The sequence below is a fragment of the Aquarana catesbeiana genome, linkage group LG12, assembly GCF_042186555.1.
Source record: "Aquarana catesbeiana isolate 2022-GZ linkage group LG12, ASM4218655v1, whole genome shotgun sequence".
Lineage (NCBI taxonomy): Eukaryota > Metazoa > Chordata > Amphibia > Anura > Ranidae > Aquarana > Aquarana catesbeiana.
Window position 1 is genome coordinate 9822080 of NC_133335.1, and position 21838 is coordinate 9843917.

At 45.5% G+C, this 21838-nt stretch overlaps 1 protein-coding gene across 1 annotated transcript in view; it reads left to right on the top strand.

The window, feature by feature from the left end:
• BMP7 (bone morphogenetic protein 7) overlaps positions 1 to 21838 on the top strand; it is a 102366-nt gene that overhangs the window by 52723 nt on the left and 27805 nt on the right. Inside the window, exon 2 of the mRNA XM_073607216.1 lies at positions 14188 to 14380. Within this exon, the coding sequence (XP_073463317.1) occupies positions 14188 to 14380 (193 nt within the window). The remainder of the gene's footprint in view (positions 1 to 14187; positions 14381 to 21838) is intronic.

The window sequence follows — 21838 nt, forward strand, 5'->3', positions numbered from 1 at the left end:
GAATCTACCTGTCTCCTGCCACGACTTGCTGTAATTGTGCGTCTTTGATAGCAGCACACTTATGTCTTTGCTTCTTCTCTGCTTTATACACTCTTCTTCTATGTTGAAGGACCAGGCCCTGTTGTCCTGTGTGATCAAATACACCTCCCTTTAGGAACTTAAAAATGGCCTGAGAAGCTAATTTTGAAACCTTGCTCTATCACACCAATAGTGATTATGATGACTCCAGGGACTATGGAGCTTAACCTTCCAGGATACAACTAAACGTGGCGGGAAGGGGCGCGTTTTAAAAATTGTTTTTTTTTCTTATTTATTTTACCTTTTTATTTTTTATTTTTACACTTCTTTTAAAAAAAAAAAAAAAAAAAATTGTGTCACTTTTATTCCTATTACAAGGAATGTAAACATCCCTTGTAATAGAAAAAAAAGCATGACAGGACCTCCTAAATTTGAGATTTGGGGTCAAAAAGACCTCAGATCTCATATTTACACTAAAATGCCATAACAACGATATTCCTCTTCAAACTTATGACGTATATCAATGTGCGGCGGTCCGGAAGTGGTTAAGCCCCGGTTTACACCGAATGCGGCTTTGAAATCGCCTACTTCAGCTGAAGTCGCACAATTGCCAAAAATAGTGCAGGAACCTTTTTTCAAATTGGTGCAAGCCGGAGTCGCACCGATATGTACGGTTCCGTAGGCACATAGGGTGCCACTTGTCATGCAATTTTCGATCTGTCAACATGCATGACAAGTCGCACCAGTGTGAACAGAGGCTAAAAGAGAAGTTCGGGATTTAAATAAAAAAAAACAAACACATTTATACTTGCCTAGGTGAATGCAGCATCGATCCGACGCTTCATCTGTCCCCCGCCAGCTCTTCAGTGAGAACTGAGCGATCAAACACCACTGTGCGCTCGTTTCTCTGCTTCCGCTCTGAGCAGAGAGCCGTGACTGTCAGTCAGCGTCTCTCTGCTCTCTTTTCCACTGGGCTGTGGAGGGAGCAGGAGGCTGAGCCAGGTGGCGGTCCAAGCTTTTGGGTGGATTCTGGCCATATGGTCGTGATCTTTCCTGAGCCTGGGCCGGCCTTCGCCTGCTGTCGGCTAGAAACGGGTCACAGGAGTGCAGAACGAACTGCACTTCTGTGATCCATAGGAGAAAAGTGGGCAATAAAGATTTGGCCATACTTCTCTTTAAAATGTTCTAGTAAGCCTACGATTCATTGTGATCCAGCTGAAAAACCTATTGTAGATAGTATCATGCCAAGTATTTCAGACCACTCGTGGTCATCATTTGTGGCTTTCCTGTTGCTATAGGGGACAATAAATCCCAACGCTAGTGAAAACATTTTAGTTTTATGTAGAACGGAGAAGGAATTAAACCTGTCTTAAATTTCTTTGTCCCCCACTGTTCCTGTTCTTTATGAGACCTGGGTAGGAAATATTGCCGGCTGCAAAAACTTCCAGAGAAAGACTTGGTTATTCTCCAGTTGGGTGCTTTGTGCACTGGTCAAAATCATTTGGTTTAGGGGTGATTATGGTGTGGGGTTGTTCTTCTTCAGGTGTTGGGCTTGGCCCCTTAGTTCCAGTGAAGGGAACTCTTAAGGCGTCAGCATACCAAGACATTTTGGACAATTTCATGCTCCCAACTTTGTGGGAACAGTTTGGAGATGACCCCTTCCTGTTCCAACATGACTGCGCACCAGTGCACAAAGCAAGGTCCATAAAGACATGGATGAGCGAGTTTGTGGTGGAGGAACTTGACTGGCCTTCAGAGTCCTGACCTCATCCGAATGGAAGAATTAGAGCGGACACTGCAAGCCAGGCCTTCTCGTCCAACATCAGCGCCTGACCTCACAAATGTGCTTCTGGAAGAATGGTCAAACTTTCCCATAGACACACTCCTAAACCTTGTGGACAGCCTTCCCAAAAGAGTTGAAGCTGTTTTATAGCTGCAAAGGGTGAGCCAACTCAATTTTGAACCCTACCGAATAAGACTGGGATGCCATTAAAGTTCATGTGTGTGTGTAAAGGCAGGCGTCCCAGTACTAATGGTAATATAGTGAATATTGCGTGTTTGCCCTCCAAAGTCAGCCATTTTGTTTGGCTTTTCTGTTAAGGTCCATGTTTTTCAAGACCCTCCCCAGCAGTAAAAAGGTTAAGCAACCTAGCTGCCTGGGCAACCTTTAACTCCTGCGGGCAGGCCCGCAGTGAAAATCCCCCTTTTTTTGGTCTAAGCCAGTGGGTTAAATGAAAAACCTGAAAGCCTCGGCCTAATGGCTTTATTGTTTTGGAACCCGAAAGACCTCTAATCTGCTCCTCGTGCAAACGTGTTTAACGTGTGTTAATGTATTTTTCCGAGCAGACCCTCACGGCACAATGCTGCTTCTCATTAATTGACATCAGTAGCACAGTACAGGATTTCAAAGGCTTGGCCAAGCCCAAGTCGTGTTTTTCATTTCCCCCGACTTTCCTGTCTTGGGAATGCCAATTTTAATTTGTTCCCATGGAGGGCCGAAGCCTGCCAAGCCGGGATTTTATGGAGAGATGACCGCCTTTTTAGCTCTCTCCGGCTTGCGGAATGTTCTACTGAGCGGCGCTATCTGCTCGTGATTAAACTGAATCTTCTTTTTGGCTGACGGAGAGGTCTCCTGGGTGGCGAGCTAGGATTCTCTCAGGTTGGAGCACGAGAGATTTGGTTTTTGGTAGTTCTTATTTAAAGGGAACCTGTCTGGGCTTCCTGGGGTCGCAGATAAGGGTTCCATCTCTTTATGATGGACTTTAGTGCAAGTCTAATATAAATTCACATTGTAAATACAGCGGGCAAAATAAGTTATGAACACGTCACCATTTTTCTAGGTAAATCTATTTCTAAAGGTGCTATTGGCATGAAATTTTCGCCACATGCCAATAACAACCCATGTGATCTAGACATGCAATGACACCAAAACCAATAAGGTCAGAAATAAAGTTATGTGTAATAAAATGGAAGGATACAGAGAAAAAGTATTGAACACGATGACTGAACACTTGGTACAAAATCCTATCTATTGGATTCAAGTCAGGTGATTGGCTGGGCCATTCTAGCCACTTTTTTTATTCTTTGAAACCAGTGGAGAGTTTCCTTGGCTTTGTGTGTTGGGATCATTGTCCTTCTGAAATGTCCGCCTTCGTTTCATCTTCATCATCCTGGTAGATGGCGGCAGATTTTTATCAAGGATGTCTTGGTACATTTTCCAGTTCATCCTTCCTTTTTGCCAGTACTGTGTGCTGAAAAACAGCCCCGCCCCCACCATGATGTTCCCACCTCCAAACTTCACTGTTGGTATGAGGGGTGTTTTTGGGGGTGATGTGCCATTTGGCCCCCAAGCATGGTGTGTATTATGGCATTCAAAGAGTTAAATTTTGGTCTCACCTGACCAGACTATATTCTCCCCGTATTTCATAGGCCTGTCTAAATTTTTGTGCAGCAAACTTTAAGCGAGCTTCACCATGCTTTTTCTTCATCAGTGGACTCTTGCATGGTGAGCGTGCATACAGGCCATGGCGGCTGAGTGCATTACTTATTGTTTTCTTTTACACAATTGTATCTGCTAATTCAAGGTATTTTTGATGCTCTCCTCAAGTGGTCCTTGACTCTTGGACAACTCTTCTGATAATTCTTTTCAGGAACCTTGTGAGGAGCATCTGGTCTCGTCCGGTTTATGGTGAAATGATGTTCTTTGCACTTATGGATTATGGCCCCAACAGTGGAACATTCAAAAGTTTAGAAATCCTTCTGTAACCAATGCCATCGGTATGTTTTGCAACAATAAGGTTGCAAAGCTCTCACGAGAGCTCTTTACTTTTACCCATCACGAGAGGTTTCTTGTGTGACACCTTGGTAATGAGACACCTTTTTTATAGTTGAGACTGAACCAGCTGATATTAATTTGCACTGACAAGGGGCAGGATTGCTTTCTAATTACTGATAGATTTCACCTGGTGTCTTGGCTTTTCATGCCTTTTTGCACCTCCCTTTCTTCATGTGTTCAATACTTTTTTTTTTTTTCTCTGTCATTCCATTTTATTACACATACCTTCATTTCTGAACTTATTAGGTTTGGTGTAGAAAAACGGTGATGGGTTTAATACTTATTTTACCCACTGTAGGTAGAAATGCATTTATAGCAGGGGTGTCCAAACTTTTTTCAAAGAGGGCCAGATTTGATGAAGTGAACATGCGCAAGGGCCAACCATTTTGCCTGGCATTCTTTGAACCATTAAAATGAAATGCAAATAACTAATACACTATTCTCTTGCCTGTGTGGCTGTGTGTGGTGAAGAGTCTAAGGATGAGCTCGGGCATGTTAGTTGGATATACCGTAATTATTGGCGTATGACATGCAGTTTCACTTTAAGAGGGAAGTTTCAGCAAAAAAATTAAATTTAAAATAAAGAACTGTGAAGCAAAATAAGGATCATTGCCAATCAATGCAGGCTAATCAGTGCCCATCTGCAACCTCATCATTGCCATGAATGCAGCTTCATCATTGCCATGAATGCAGCCTCGCCATTGCCATGAATGCAGCCTCACCATTGCCACGAATGCAGCCTAACCAGTGCCACGAATGCAGCCTAACCAGTGCCACGAATGCAGCCTCACCATTGGCATGAATGCAGCCTCGCCAGTGCCATGAATGCAGCCTCGCCGTTGCCATGAATGCAGCCTCGCCGTTGCCATGAATGCAGCCTCGCCGTTGCCATGAATGCAGCCTCGCCGTTGCCATGAATGCAGCCTCGCCGTTGCCATGAATGCAGCCTCGCCGTTGCCATGAATGCAGCCTCGCCGTTGCCATGAATGCAGCCTCGCCGTTGCCATGAATGCAGCCTCGCCGTTGCCATGAATGCAGCCTCGCCGTTGCCATGAATGCAGCCTCGCCATTGCCATGAATTTAGCCTCACCAGTGCCATGAATTTAGCCTCACCAGTGCCATGAATTTAGCCTCACCAGTGCCATGAATTTAGCCTCACCAGTGCCATGAATTTAGCCTCACCAGTGCCATGAATTTAGCCTCACCAGTGCCATGAATTTAGCCTCACCAGTGCCATGAATTCAGCCTCACCAGTGCCATGAATGCAGCCTCACCAGTGCCATGAATGCAGCCTCACCATTGCCATCAGTGCAGCCTGATCCATGCCCATCTGCAGCCTTTTAGAGGGGACAGAGAGGGAAAATCTCCTGTTTACTCAGCGGCCTCTTTAATACAAAGTCCCGCCTCCTATGATAGACAGAACAGTCGTCCAATGCCAGCCCAGAAGACGGGACTTCCTATTACAGAGGCCGCCAAGTAAACAGGAGATTCTCCTGTATGTAACCTGATGGCACTCCCACCCCGCCCCCCCCCCCCCCCCCCCGGGCCGCGATTAGCCCACAGGCCAGATTTTGGACATGCCTGGTTTATAGGGGTGACCTTTTTTTTTAAAGTGTTTATCAATGCCAGCATCACCACCTTTAGTATTTTATCACCATAATAGTATAGACTTGGTGTATAAACTTTTGGGTTAGGTTGGGTTTAATGAGTTTTTATCACTTTGCCAATTTAAGTTAAAGTGGTAGGTACTCTTGATGAACCTCCACCCAACTGATAGTCACCTTTGTCGTGCTCCCCAGCGACTCCGTTAAGAGAAATAGCCGGTATTTCTGATTATGGGGAAACTCGTGACCTCCCTTCCCGTTTCTTCCTAGGGTGCAGTACTCAGGCACTAGCGGGCCACTCTCTAGGCCTGAATGTTGTATTTGTGGGTGGAGACCCGGTGTAAGCTCTGACAATGAACAGCACCGAGCTTACACAGGGATAAGACCCCGTAAGCAAATAATAAAATATAAAAATTAAAATATAATAATCTAAATTAAATATATCCTACTGGGGGATTTAGTCACACAGACGTCGGTCTACTTTTATCGGTCTACTTTTATCATTCTAACGTTTTGAAATTTCAGGACTTTGTTGCTATATAATCGTGCAAAACTGTTTATTGCTTGATTGTGCAACTCTTTCTTCGAAAATTATTTTCATTGTGACTTCAAAGAGTGGAAGGAGCCTGGCGCGTACCCGTAATTAGCAGCAGGTACGTCAGGTCTCTGGTATGTGGGCCTAGAGGAACCTGCTGCAGAGAAGTGTTACGTAACGCGGGTCTTGCGCTGCCGAGGTCAGGAGTGTAAAGAGGGCGTGTCCTCCTGTACTCGTCCCGACACGCAGCGGGAATACGGCAGGCGGAGTGGGGGTGACACGCTTCGGCAAATCTGTATTTAGACCGGAATGTTATTGGAAAGAATTTATTGTGAAAACATTTTTTGTTTTTCCAAACGCCGCTTCTGTGTAAAGTAAATATTATGCATGGCAGAGGTATGTTTAGTTGACGGCAAAGAACACGGCGGCTACAGATTTATTTAGAATAAACTTTATGTTAACGAAGAATACAATAACTATGGTTACTGATGTCTCATCACTGCTCTCTAGTGAATGGATAGGCTGCATTCTCAGTGATGTCATCAGTCTCTAGTGATTGGATAGGCTGCATTCTCAGTGATGTCATCAGTCTCTAGTGATTGGATAGGCTGCATTCTCAGTGATGTCACCGCTCTCTAGTGACTGGATAGGCTGCATTCTCAGTGATGTCACCGCTCTCTAGTGATTGGATAGGCTGCATTCTCAGTGATGTCACCGCTCTCTAGTGAATGGATAGGCTGCATTCTCAGTGATGTCACCTCTCTCTAGTGATTGGATAGGCTGCATTCTCAGTGATGTCACCTCTCTCTAGTGATTGGATAGGCTGCATTCTCAGTGATGTCACCTCTCTCTAGTGATTGGATAGGCTGCATTCTCAGTGATGTCACCTCTTTCTAGTGAATGGATAGGCTGTATTCTCAGTGATGTCACCGCTCTCTAGTGAAGGGATAGGCTGCATTCTCAGTGATGTCACCGCTCTCTAGTGAATGGATAGGCTGCATTCTCAGTGATGTCACCGCTCTCTAGTGAATGGATAGGCTGCATTCTCAGTGATGTCACCGCTCTCTAGTGAATGGATAGGCTGCATTCTCAGTGATGTCACCGCTCTCTAGTGAATGGATAGGTTGCATTCTCAGTGATGTCACCGCTCTCTAGTGAATGGATAGGCTGCATTCTCAGTGATGTCACCGCTCTCTAGTGATTGGATAGGCTGCATTCTCAGTGATGTCACCGCTCTCTAGTGAATGGATAGGCTGCATTCTCAGTGATGTCACCGCTCTCTAGTGAATGGATAGGTTGCATTCTCAGTGATGTCACCGCTCTCTAGTGAATGGATAGGCTGCATTCTCAGTGATGTCACCGCTCTCTAGTGAATGGATAGGCTGCATTCTCAGTGATGTTACCGCTCCCTAGTGAATGGATAGGTTGCATTCTCAGTGATGTCACCGCTCTCTAGTGATTGGATAGGCTGCATTCTCAGTGATGTCACCGCTCTCTAGTGAATGGATAGGCTGCATTCTCAGTGATGTCACCGCTCTCTAGTGAATGGATAGGCTGCATTCTCAGTGATGTTACCGCTCCCTAGTGAATGGATAGGTTGCATTCTCAGTGATGTCACCGCTCTCTAGTGATTGGATAGGCTGCATTCTCAGTGATGTCACCGCTCTCTAGTGAATGGATAGGCTGCATTCTCAGTGATGTTACCACTCTCTAGTGAATGGATAGGCTGCATTCTCAGTGATGTTACCGCTCTCTAGTGAATGGATAGGCTCAGGGATTTTTTTTTCTCTCGGAGAATAGGTGCAGGAACTTCCCCCCGTCTGAGTCACCCCTTGTCTCTGCCCCCTACCCATCTCTGACCACCATCCCTTGATTCCACCCCCTATCCACCTACCAGTACTGCACCTTTTAGAGAATCCAGAAACAAGTATCATTTTGTGGTGCTAAATCATTTGCATGGAACATGTTAATGATAAAAAGAAAAGCAGTAAAATAGATCCCCTGCAGCCAGCAACAATAGAATCCCAGCAATAGACTCCCCCAGCAACAATGGACTCCACCCCAACAACAATAAATTCCCTGCAGCAACAGTGAACCACCCCAACAAAATATCACACCCAGTAACAAAATATCCACCCAAGCAACATTAGACCTTCTCTCCAGCAGCAACAACAGATCTCCCAGTAGCCAGCATCAATAGATCCTCCAGCAGCCAATAAAAATAGACCTCTCCCTCAACAGTAGATCCCTTCCAGCAACATAAGACACCCCCCCCCCCCAAGCAACAATAGATTCCCCATCAGCAACAATAGACCCTCACACAAAATAAGATCCCCACCAGTGACAATAGATCCCCAGCAGCCAATATCAATAGACCCTCCAGCACACCCCACACCCCATACTATTACATACATTCAGTGCTGGAGGTGCCGGAACTGCGTTCCTGCTAAAAAATAGCCCTGACTGCATTCTCAGTGATGTCACCGCTCTCTAGTGATTGGATAGGCTGCATTCTCAGTGATGTCATCTCTCTCTAGTGATTGGATAGGCTGCATTCTCAGTGATGTCACCGCTCTCTAGTGATAGGATAGGCTGCATTCTCAGAGATGTCACCGCTCTCTAGTGATTGGATAGGCTGCATTCTCAGTGATGTCACCGCTCTCTAGTGAATGGATAGGCTGCATTCTCAGTGATGTCACCGCTCTCTAGTGATTGGATAGGCTGCATTCTCAGTGATGTCATCGCTCTCTAGTGAATGGATAGGCTGCATTCTCAGTGATGTCACAGCTCTCTAGTGATAGGATAGGCTGCATTCTCAGAGATGTCACCGCTCTCTAGTGATTGGATAGGCTGCATTCTCAGTGATGTCACCGCTCTCTAGTGAAGGGATAGGCTGCATTCTCAGTGATGTCACCGCTCTCTAGTGATTGGATAGGCTGCATTCTCAGTGATGTCACCGCTCTCTAGTGAATGGATAGGCTGCATTCTCAGTGATGTCACAGCTCTCTAGTGAATGGATAGGCTGCATTCTCAGTGATGTCACCGCTCTCTAGTGATTGGATAGGCTGCATTCTCAGAGATGTCACCGCTCTCTAGTGATTGGATAGGCTGCATTCTCAGTGATGTCACCGCTCTCTAGTGAAGGGATAGGCTGCATTCTCAGTGATGTCACCGCTCTCTAGTGATTGGATAGGCTGCATTCTCAGTGATGTCACCGCTCTCTAGTGAATGGATAGGCTGCATTCTCAGTGATGTCACAGCTCTCTAGTGAATGGATAGGCTGCATTCTCAGTGATGTCACCGCTCTCTAGTGAATGGATAGGCTGCATTCTCAGTGATGTCACCGCTCTCTAGTGATTGGATAGGCTGCATTCTCAGTGATGTCACCGCTCTCTAGTGATTGGATAGGCTGCATTCTCAGTGATGTCACCGCTCTCTAGTGAATGGATAGGCTGCATTATCGGGGATGTTGAAGGTCTCTAGTACCTGGAAAAGCTGATAAACTATGGTCTCTGAAGGATAATAAGCTAATCATGAAAAATATTAGTAGGTGCCATATTAGAAGCGAAGATCAAGATTTGTATTTCTCTCATGTCCGCGGGGGATCATTCAATATGTCTGGCTTTTATTCCAAAACTCTTCTTTTGTACCCAGGTTAGCAGATATTCTCTGTGATGTACGGTAATTGATTGGGTAGTAGATAGTGTACATATTGCTCACCTTTCCTGGTCTTGATCCCCCAGTTGTTGCCCCCCCCTGGGACCTGCGCCCAACCTCTGCACTGTCCAGATATTACGTGCCGGCCTCACCTACGTGTCTGGGGTGTCTGTTTCCCGCCTCCCTGGGAAATGCAGACATTGGCTACAGATGGAGATTGCAGCAGAAGGCCAATTTTTAATACAGTTCTTTTTTTTTTAAATACAGGCAGCAGAACAAACATCAGAACGCATTGCCAATGCTTTTAAAACTCCTGACCGCGTTCTCTTCGTCCGTGAGCTCGAGCGTGCTCATCTGTAGCCAGGCAGCTTTGATTTTCTGTGTTGTAGATACGAATCTTGGGGGATTATGTCAAACAGAACAAACCTTTTTTTTTTTTTTTTTTTTTTTATACAAGACTTGCACCTGCCCCTTAATGTGTAATGAATTCAGGATGGTGGAATCCAGACCCCGGGAAGGATTAGAACTTCTCATTTTGATTTCATTTGCGACCGAGCTGCTCAAAACCAGCTGTGGCCCTCTTTCTAAAATAAAAAAAAAGTTCAACATTTTTTTTTTTCTTTCTTTAGCATCGACCTGAAGTTTTTGTACTTTCGGAAGATGTCTCGTTACTTACTAGGTTTAATGGGTAGCGATTAATCTTGGAAAAAAAGAAAAGGTTCCCAACCGCTAACCTCCCCCCCCCACGCATACGGCTCGAGGGGCTTAATTGAATCCATCCTGTGTTTTCTCTACGTTTACAAAGATTTGATTGTTTGCTTAAGAAACACACATGTGCTGAGGTTTAAGTGTTTAATTTACATTGAAAGCTCCTCGATTACAGAAGTTTTTCTTTTGACATCTGGTCATTATAGGGGGGGGGAACTTGAGTCATGGCATGAAGGGGATACATGGGACAGGCGGAGGGGGTTAATAGGGCCACTTGAAAGGAGATTGCTTAATTAACCCGTTCCATTTAAATTTACGCCGGCCATTAGCAGGCCCTGTTTAAAGGTCAGCCGTCAAAGTTTTATGATAAACATCTCCTAAGAGAAATTCGATGTCTTTGCTGCTTTATGAAAATGCTGGTTGCATTGAAGGAGAAGGGTGCTGAGCAGGAAAGTCAGAAGTCCTTAGTTTCATACTTATTAGGCCGGGTTCACACTGGTACAACACGACAGTCGTACGACTGTGGATCCGACTTTGCCCTGCGGCATCCGTCCGACCTTCAATGAACGAGGATCCGACTTTGATCCCGACAATGCAGGCACTTTGTGTCTGGTATGAATCTTTATGGGAAACTCCACGCCAAATGAAAAAAAAAAAAAAAAATGGCATGGGTTCCCCCTCCAAGAGCATCCCAGGCCCTTCTGTCTGGTTTTGGATTTTAAGGAGAACCCCCGCGCTGGAAAAAACCATACCAGACCCTTATCTGAGCATGCAGCCTGGCAGGTCAGGAAAGGGGGTGGGGACGAGCGAGCCGTCTGATCCCCTGAACCGTACCAGGCCGCATGCCCTCAACATAGGGGTGGGTGCTTTGGGGCAGGGGGGGGCCTTGCGCCCCCCCCACCCCAAAGCACCTTGTCCCCATGTTGATGGAGACAAGGGCCTTCTCCCATCAACACTGGCCGGTGGTTGTCGGGGGCTTATCGAAATCTGGAATCCGCTTGCTCATCCCCACCCCCTTTCCTGCCCTGGCGGGCTGCATGTTCGGATAAGGGTCTAGTATGGATTTTGGGGGGACCCCACGCCGTTTTTTCAGCGTGGGGGTTCCCTTTAAAATCCATACCAGACCGAAGCAGCAGACTTTATGAAAGTTAATATTTGTGTCATTCTCAAAACCTTTGGCCATGGCTGTACATTAAGCGTGCTGCCTGTCAGGTGTTTGACTTTTACTGGTGTAATCTTTCCACTCCAAAGGTCATCATCAGACCAAGCTCATACATTCCAGCAGTCTGAAAAAGTAGAATTAATTTATCTTCATAGATTTCTTATGGGATATTGTTGATAAATATTTCTGTCCCAAGTGGAGAAGCTTCTCCAACTCGGTCTGCAGGAGGGCCACTATATTTCCTCTTCACTCATACAAGCTTAATATTACACCTTTCCATCCACTCCAGAAGGGAAGCGTTTTTGTCCTTATTCAGAGAATTAATCCAAGCCTTGCTCTCAGCGTTCATCACGTTGTGGTCCATTAGAGAATGAATGGACCACAATGAGAATGGACTCTCTCCATGGGATCAGAGGCTGAACTGAGCTCTGGGGTTTAGGTGATAGTTGGTCCTTACCATAGCACCCCGCAAAGAATGATAGGCCAGAGACTCCAGTGGGTTTCTTTGCTTTAAAGTGGCACCATGTTGTGTCTCTCAGGATCATCCTACCAAGGGAAGGCTGGATCAGGAAGGCTTTAATGTGGAAACTGTTCACTGAGTCAGGGCAGAAGAGTTGCCAGGTCTGAGCACAAGTCTAGGCAGTCTGCATCAAGAGAGTAGTCAGGTCCAAACAGAGGTCTTGACAGGTGGCAAGCAAAAGAGTAGTTGGGTCAGTCCGGATTGACAACAGACAAGCATCTGGCAGGTAGCACTTCTAGGCTTGCCATAGATTATGCATTTTCCTTTCCTTCATCCATGGGTTGAAGCAAAGAAAATGGATGGATTACTCCATCAACACAGTCAGTTTTGATGGGGTAATCCCTTCTGCTGCGCTATTGTATTCTGACAGTGGGAGGTCTCCCTGCCGTCAGAATACAATAATCCCTATAGCCACCAGCAGTGATCACACAAAAGATTGGTCGGTCAACTTCAACTTCAGTACAGCCAGCCTGCCCATAGATAAATAGAAATTTGTCCAGTTCCTGCTAAACCAGCCAAGTTTTAATCCTTCAATGACTGGCTTAAGTCACAGGTAGGTTGGAACTTGGATTCTCTTCTGGAAAGAGGACACATCCAGCATAAATTCTGGGAACTCTGGAAGTCCTGGTGGTAACTCTGGAAGTCCTGCAGCTAATGAAGGTCTTAGGAATTCTGGAAATCCAGAAAGACCCCGCAGGGATCCTGTGAGTAGTGGAAGTCTTAGGATTCTTGAAAATCCTGGAAGACCCCGCAAAGAGTCTGGTGAGTACTGGAGGGCCTAAGAATTCTGAAAATATGGGAAGACTTAGCAGGAATCCTGAAAAATCTTGGAAGACCCCACAGGGATCCTGTAAGTACTGGAGATCCTAGGAGTCCTGGAAATCTAGGAAGACCATGCAAGGATTCTGGAGGTCCTACGAATGCTGAAAATCCTGGAAGGCAGGGTTCCTGTGAGTACTGGCAAGGCAAAACACCCGGAGAGGGCCTTGAACTGCACCACAATGAGCCTATAGATGCTAAAGGGTTGGCAGGTGTGCAGCATGATTAGGAATCTGGATCTGATAGCAGGGTATAAACACATATGGTCTTCACTATTGCTGTTAAGCCTATATGACACCAAACTATCTTTGTCTGGGGTTAGACAGCAGTGATCAGACAATGTTATTTAGGTTGTCTATTTTTTTTTTTTCCTCTAAAAGCTTTGGTAAGCGGTGTCTGCAGGTTCCTCATAGACAAGAGATGCCATCAGATAAGAGCCCATTCACACCTGTCTGCTTTGGTGCTTTTGCATTACCGTACGCACATATGATATGTCTCGTGTTCATTTTCAGGTACTGCACATATGCATCACTGGGTGGCCGATGCACAAAGAGCGAGGTGTCGAAGACAGCTTTTTGGTCCAGGCTAAAGAGCGTTAGATGGCGGGACCAGCTTCCGACCATGTGACCAATATGACAGCGGTCACATGATCGCCGATCCTTCCCATCCCCCCTAGGCAGTTTGAACTTCTTAAAGAATGCCGGGACAGACGGGAATGGGTTAAAGTGCATCTCCAGCTGATTTGTATTTATTATTCTTTTATTTTTAGATGGAGCGTGGAAGGGTTGCTGCCTATGTCTCATTGGGAACATTTACCTTCACTTCCTGTCCCGAAGTCACCAATGAAAGATTTCCTCTGGCTTCCTGTTCTGGTGACCGATGTAACATTTAGAATTTTCCATCACTTTATCGATAATGGTTACCAGGACAAACAGAGAGGATAAATCTCCCCTAGGAAGGACACAGACAGCAATAAAAGCATGACATGGTTCCTAACCCCTTCCACATTCCATTCAAAACTAAAAGAAAACGTTTTGTTGCAGATGCATTTTAACTTTCTAGCCTACTAAGTACGTGTTACAGTCTAGTGGGATTGAATGGAGAACTCTCCGGCATATACAAACCTGCAGTTGCTTTCTAAGTATCAACAAATTGTGAAACTTTTTGTCAGAAGAAAAAAATAATTGTTGATTTTGTATTTTCAGATTGTAGTGTGTGTGGGTATGTTTTGGGCACATGAGTCTATTTCCCACATCTATTTTTGTAAGCTTGCTGGTTGACACAAGGTGGGGGTAATAAGAGTCCAATCTCGTGTGTTTGCTCTTTCAGTGGAACACGACAAGGAATTCTTTCACCGACGACGCCACCACCGAGAGTTCCTGTTTAACCTGTCCAAAATTCCCGAAGGAGACGCGGTAACGGCAGCCGAATTCAGGATATATAAAGATTATATTCGGGAGAGATTTGACAATGAGACCTTCCAGATTAGCATCTACCAGGTCCTGCAGGAACATCAAGGAAAGTGAGTAACGGGGGAGGTGCAACAATCTTGTTTAGAGGGAGCTTGGGGGCTCGTCCGGGATGTGTGACTGGAGCGTTCCTTGTTACCTTCATACCAACCAATCAGCTGCTGCTTTTCATTTTAGCAGGGCAGAATGCAAAACAGAGACGTTTATTGGTTACCAGGAGGGAAATAAACTGTACTCGTAAACTTCATACTTCAAACCTTTTAGAGGCTACTCATGGCCTAGTGGAGGGCTGGGCATGCTACATATTTCAGCATTGCTCATGATGATCCCGAAACCAACCTTCCTCAGTGTCCTAAGAGTTTTTTTTTATCTGATAAAAGGCATGGAGGAGCTCAGCTATGAGGAAAGAGTAGAGGAACTGAATTTATTCACTCTTGAGAAGAGAAGATTAAGGGGGGGGGATACGATCAACATGTATAAATACATAAGGGGGGTATTATCACCATGTACAAATAAATAAGTGGTCTATATAGTGAACTTGGTGTTGAGTTATTCACTTTAAGGCCATCACTGAGGACAAGGGGGCACTCTTTACGTCTAGAGGAAAAAAGATTTCATCTCCAAATACGGAAAGGTTTCTTCACAGTAAGAGCTGTGAAAATGTAGAATAGACTCCCTCCAGAGGTGGTTCTGTCCAGCTGAGTAGATTGCTTTAAAAAAGGTCTGGATTCTTTCCTAAATGTACATAATATAACTGGGTACTGACATTTGTAGGTAAAGTTGATCCAGGGAAAATCCGATTTCCTCTCGGGGGATCAGGAAAGAATTTTTCCCCCTCTGGTGTAGCAAATTGGATCATGCTTTGCTGGGGTTTTTTGCCTTTCTCTGGATCAACTGTGGGTGAAGGATTCTGTATATGGGATTGTATGATTTGTTTTTTTATTTTTTGGTTGAACTGGATTGACTTGTGTTTTTTTTTTTCAACCTGACTAACTGTCACTATGATATGATGAAAAAAAAAATAGAGGCTATTCATGCCTAGGCGCCTAAGTGTGACCATGTTTAAAGCACCTATAGACATTAATTGGTGTACAAAATGTGTGCTCTTCATAAACAAAGAATAAAGTGTAACTAAAGGCAAAACTTTTTTTTTTGTGGAGAGGGATTAGAACCCCTGTCAGGCTTATTGTTGTCTGTGTCACCCTCTCTATTTGTCCTATTTACCTCTCACCAGGAGATGTCCAAATTTTGGGTTGTCACCAGAAGAGGAATAGAAGAGAAATCTTCCAGTGGACACAGCCAGGGATTCCCTCTTTTTGGAGGGATTTCTTCTCACTTCCTGTTTTGGCTGTGAGACAGGAAGTGAAGAGAAAACTTTCCAATGGGACACTCATGGTAAACAAAAAAACCTGACAAGGGTTCCCCCACCCCAAATTCGCTCATCCATGTCTTTATGGAACTTGCTTTGTGCACTGGTGCGCAGTCATGTTGGAACAGGAAGGGGCCATCCCCAAACTGTTCCCACAAAGTTGGGAGCATGAAACTGTCCAAGATGTCTTGGTATGCTGATGCCTGAAGGGGCCAAGCCCAACCCCTGAAAAACAACCCCACACTATAATACCCTCTCCACCAAATGATTTGGACCAGTGCACAAAGCAAGGTTCATAAAGACATGGATGAGTGAGTTTGGGGTGCATGAACTTGACTGGCCTGCACAGAGTCCTGACCTCAACCCGATAGAACACATTTGGGATGATTTAGAGCAAGGCCTTCTCATCCAACATCAGTGCCTGACCTCACAAATGCGCTTCTGGAAGAATGGTCAAACAATCCCATAGACACACTCCTAAACCTTGTGGACAGCCTTCCCAGAAGAGTTGAAGCTGTTATAGCTACAAAGGGAGGACCAACTCAACATTGAACCCTACAGACTAAGACTGGGATGTCATTAACAGTCATATGTGTGTGTAAAAGGCATGCGTCCCAATACTTTTGGTAATATAGTGTAGCTCACCATGGGTAGTAGCAGAGTACACAGTCCTTTCCTTTTAAGCTCATCGCTGTGAATCGATCAGAGGCTGTTGGTGAGCGCTGTGCTGTATGCAACCGTACATCTGCTGCCGTCTCCCTGGATTCTAGTAAAACGGAAAAGAGAGGCGATCGTGCTGTCATTTGCAGCCAAGCCGAATAAACCTTTAACTTATTTCCAATCTGTGTTTTGAAGCACATCAATGGCACAGACAGATGGGAAAATGTACTCAGCGCTATAAAATAGGGTTTAGGTGAGGACACTCTGCCTGTGGAGAGAATAGACTCGATCGCTGTCACAGTGCAGGGCGCGTCTGGCATAAATATGGCTGACCTGAGACAAAATGTCTGACTCATTGTGGAGGCTGCTGCTCCCATATATTTATCATCTTCCTTTTCCAGATGCCTGGTTCCAAACAGGCGTGGGGTGAAGGGGGGTGGGGGGGTTAGGCTAAGTAGGCCGGTTTCCTTTGCCTGACCGCAAAATCCTTCTTTTACTGGGCCATGTCAAGGGGTTCCCAGACCCCATGGCAACATCTAAACCTTTTAAAAGGGTTACCTGCTCTGTGGAAAGGTGTTGTGATAGGCTCACCTGGGACAAAGGCTTTTGGAGGGGACTGAATGCTAGCCTCTTGCCTACTGACTATGGGCCCTGGCATTTGAGGGAGCTACAAGCATTTGGGAAGATGTTATGTAATACAAAAGGACATCATTAAAAAGGCCATGATGGTCTCTGCCAGTGTGGGACTCATAGCAGATGCTGATGTCATCCGCAAGCCACCTGTCTGGGGCCCCCTGCCATAATGTGTTTATTGTAATAAGGTCTGCTATTGTGTGAAGGAGTTCTGTGTTTATACTTATGATAAAATGTGTATTGTAGTTTGTAAGCTAGGAGACGACAAGTCTGACCTGAAAGGTCAAACCTCTGAGTTGCCTAGGCTGGTTAAATTACTAGTTACTTAGCTCATGTTAATTTATGTTTCTGGTAACAGTTTGTATTGTTAGGGTAATATGACCAGGAGGGGGAACCTCCTTCTCAAGTGTATAAAAGCCTATATTCTTGGTCAAATAAACAGTTCCAGCTTTGCAGCCAAACGAGTCCTGCCTAGTTCTTGGTTGTAATGTACAGCTATAGTATCTAAATCTATATTCAGACTGGAGGAAGTGGTATATGACGGAAGCACTCAAGCGCAGTGTGGGAATCAATTCCGTTACAGGTGTAAGCCATTTGAAGGGTTTCCATGGCCTATTAGGAGATGTAAAGCAGCATTTAAAGAAAATAATTTCCGCCATCCACATATTCAAGGTGGTTGGGGGGAATCCTTCCCTCTGTGGTGTTGTATTCTGACAGACTACAATACCCCGTCATCAGAATACAATAATCAGAGTTGCCAGCTATATCCGGCAACACTGATCATTCAGGGAGAAACCCTACAGGCTGGTTGTACACAAGTCCAGCTTCATTTAATCTACTTCCTCCCGGACGCTCCCCAGCCTGTGATTGGACAGTGAAAGGAGAGGTAGCACAGTGATCAACATGCTTCGTGTCAGCAGATAAACTGATTGGCTCCTTGTGCTGCTTCTTTCTCTCACACTCCATCCCTGCTGTACAGGGACGGCAATAGGCTGATACCAGATCACCTTCAGGTACTTACACTGCTTAGGATTTGGTTAAATACAGAGTTGCCTTATTTGTGTCTTTTACTGTATATCTGCCTAGGGTTCAGCGGTAAAGGAGTTCCCTGACCTGTGGGAGATAACAGCCATGTAAAGAGGTTCCGTGGACCATAGGACATATAATCCAAGTAAAACTTGGAACCCTGCGCCAGAGGAACCCCTAAAATAATTTTCAGGTCTCGTGGAACCCTTACTAAAACCAGTTTACAGTGGTGGTCAGAATGCCACCCCTACAGATAGCTAAAAAAGATAACTGGTGTCTTGCTACCGGCTCTGCTAAGTGGCATTGGTCCTGCAGCTACATGGTCTTCAAGAAATGAGAAGCCAGTCAACTACAGCTCAGGGAAAACCTAGAAACCTCTGGAGGAACTCTAGGATCCCTCAGAGCCCTGGTAAAAAAATAGCTGCCCCAGAGCACTTTTATTTTCTTGGCTTGAGCTTGATACTTGGCATGGAACGCAACCATAGATGAGGTTAGAAGAACGTAGAGGGACAGGGAGACCTCAAGCCTTAACCTTGTTAACCTTGTTCCTTTTCTGAGTGTGCAAAACCTCAGTAGCTGACAGAATCTACTTATCAGCACATATTTCTCCCAGCATTGTGAATGGTAGACCATCAGATTACCAGCCAGTCCTTTCTAAGCCTGGTGTTTTATTGTATATGACCAACACCTACATAGGCAAGCAATTAAAAAATATTGGCTCTTAGCAGTGTGAGGAGCTGCAAGGTGTAAATGCTGCCTGGCCTTGACCATCTATTCATTGAGAAGACCCTTTTTATCTTTATCTGGGAGGCAGAAATTGCTCAAGGAACCCCTAGCAACCTCCTGGAGGAACCCTGCTTGAGAAACCCTGACCTAGATGTATTGATTGTCTTACATCTGGCTGGAGTTTGTTTTTATCTTCTCCCAATCTGGCCATAGAAGGTACATGCTTGGTAATAATACTTGAAGGTTACACGGCTTTCTGAAAATGCCCTAAGCATCCTTTAGAGGAATGGTGAGTCCCTAATGGCATTTAGAAGGAAGGAAGGTCCAGAGGGGTGACACTAGATAAAAGATATTGATAGGCGTCAGTCATTTGTCTTCTCAGAACAGTGAGGTGGGAAATAATTGTATGCCTGTACAGACACCCCTAGGCTGACCAATCTTAGGAGTAGAATCCATTATTTAGGGCAGGGGTATCAAATTCAGTTTCATAGCAGGCTGCATCAGCTTTATGATTGCCCTCAAGGCACCCCCTTACCTAGAATGTCAAGAGCTCCCCCATCATCAGAAGTCAAGAGTCCCCCACCCTTCCTTACATAACAGTGCACCCCCCTTACCTTGTGCTGCTTCCGGGAAGAAGATGGGGGTGGAGTTGGGAAACAGAAAGTGCAGGGCTTGAGGAGAACCAAAGGAGGGCTGGAGTCAGCTGCTGGAGTCTGCTGAATGCTGAGATGAGGGGAGGTGGAGACGAGGGATTGGCTGCGTTTGCACAGAGAGGTGCAGGATCTGTAGGAGGAATTCTGTCGTCCTCTCTGCTGCTGAGTGAGACTAGGGGGAGGGGGGGGAGACGAGTCTCTCTGCAGCTGCATGGAGAAGTGCTGGTTCTGTCAAGGGGAGTTCTGTCCTCTCTGCTGCCAACTGCTGATACTGGGGGTGGTGGGGGGTTGGGGGGCTGGGCAAAGACGAGCCGCTCTCCACAGCTGCATGGAGAAGTACAGGATCTGGCGTAGGAATTCTGTCCTCCTTTCTGCTGCCGGCTACCGAGACAAGGTGGGGACGGAGACGAGGAGGGTGCTGAAGCTGCAGAGGTGCGAGGGCTACATGAAATGGCCTGGGGCGGGGGGGCGGATTTAGCCTTGTGTTTGACACATATGATCTAGGGTGGATTTTCTTAGCCAATCTCGTCTCTCTGAGATAAGTTTGCTATGGTGGGTAGAGGTGGGGTTGGCCTGACCGTGGCAATCAGACCTAAACTTTCCCTTATATCTATAAGAGAAGTTTATTATTATTATACAGGATATATATAGTGCCAAGCGTTTACGCAGGGCCCTCCCACAGTGAGGGAAAAAAGTATTTGATCCCCTGCTGATTTTGTACGTTTGCCTCCTCCAAACACAGGGAGTTGAGTTGATGCCAAAGAGCTTGATTTTGGTCTCATCTGACCACAGCACTTTCACCCAGTTCTCCTCTGAATCATTCAGATGTTCATTAGCAAACTTCAGACGGACCTGTACATGTGCTTTCTTGAACAGGGGCATCTTGTGGGCGCTGCAATTGTGTTACCAATTGTTGTCTTGGTGACTATGGTCCCAGCTGCCTTGAGATCATTGACAAGATTCTCCTGTGTAGCTCTGGGCTGATTCCTCACCGTTCTCATGATCATTGAAACTCCACGAGGTGAGATTTTGCATGGAGCCCCAGACCGAGGGAGACTGACCGTTATTTTGTGTTTTTTCCATTTGGGAATAATCGCACCAAATGTTGTCACCCTCTCACCTAGCTGCTTGGCGATGGTCTTGTAGCCCATTCCAGCTTTGTGTAGGTCTACAGTCGTGTCCCTGACATCCTTGGACAGCTCTTTGGTCTTGGCCATGGTGGAGAGATTGGAATCTGATTGCTTCTGTGGACAGGTGTCTTTTATACAGGTAACAAGCTGAGATTAGGAGCACTCCCTTTAAGAGAATGCTCCTAATCCCAGCTCATTACCTGTATAGAAGACACCCGGGAGCCAGAAATCTTGCCGATTGATAGGAGATCAAATACTTATTTCACTCATTGAAATGCAAATCAATTTATAACTTTTTTTGAAATGCGTTTCTTCTGGATATTTTTGTGGTTATTCTGTCTCTCACTGTTATAATAAACTGACCATCAAAATTATTGACTGATTGTTTCTTTGTCAGCAAACGTACAAAATCAGAAGGGGATCAAATACTTTTTTCCCCCCTCACTGTATAAGAGAAGATCCCAAAGCCGAAGCCAAACTCCAAAAGGGAGGTAGAAGACACCTAGCTATTGTCCAAAAGGGAGGTAGAAGACACCTAGCTATTGTCCAAAAGGGAGGTAGAAGACACCTAGCTATTCTCCAAAAGGGAGGTAGAAGACACCTAGGTATTCTCCAAAAGGGAGGTAGAAGACACCTAGCTATTCTCCAAAAGGGAGGTAGAAGACGCCTAGCTATTCTCCAAAAGGGAGGTAGAAGACACCTAGGTATTCTCCAAAAGGGAGGTAGAAGACACCTAGCTATTCTCCAAAAGGGAGGTAGAAGACGCCTAGCTATTCTCCAAAAGGGAGGTAGAAGACGCCTAGCTATTCTCCAAAAGGGAGGTAGAAGACGCCTAGCTATTCTCCAAAAGGGAGGTAGAAGACGCCTAGCTATTCTCCAAAAGGGAGGTAGAAGACGCCTAGCTATTCTCCAAAAGGGAGGTAGAAGACGCCTAGCTATTCTCCAAAAGGGAGGTAGACGACACCTAGCTATTCTCCAAAAGGGAGGTAGAAGACGCCTAGCTATTCTCCAAAAGGGAGGTAGACGACACCTAGCTATTCTCCAAAAGGGAGGTAGAAGACACCTAGCTATTCTTCAAAAGGGAGGTAGAAGACACCTAGCTATTTATTGATAAATCCATAAATGTATTTGTTTTATTAAATGCAAGCAGTGCAAGTACCTGAATTTGACTTGGTATTTAGTCCTCTTGCAATCGCTGTACAGCAAAATTGAAAACTAAGAGAGGGAGGGACGGGACTGGGAGGCAGTTAGGCCTTCTGCATGCAGTTGTATGGAAGAAAGAACATTGGGTTGGGGGGAGAGAATAGAGTAAGC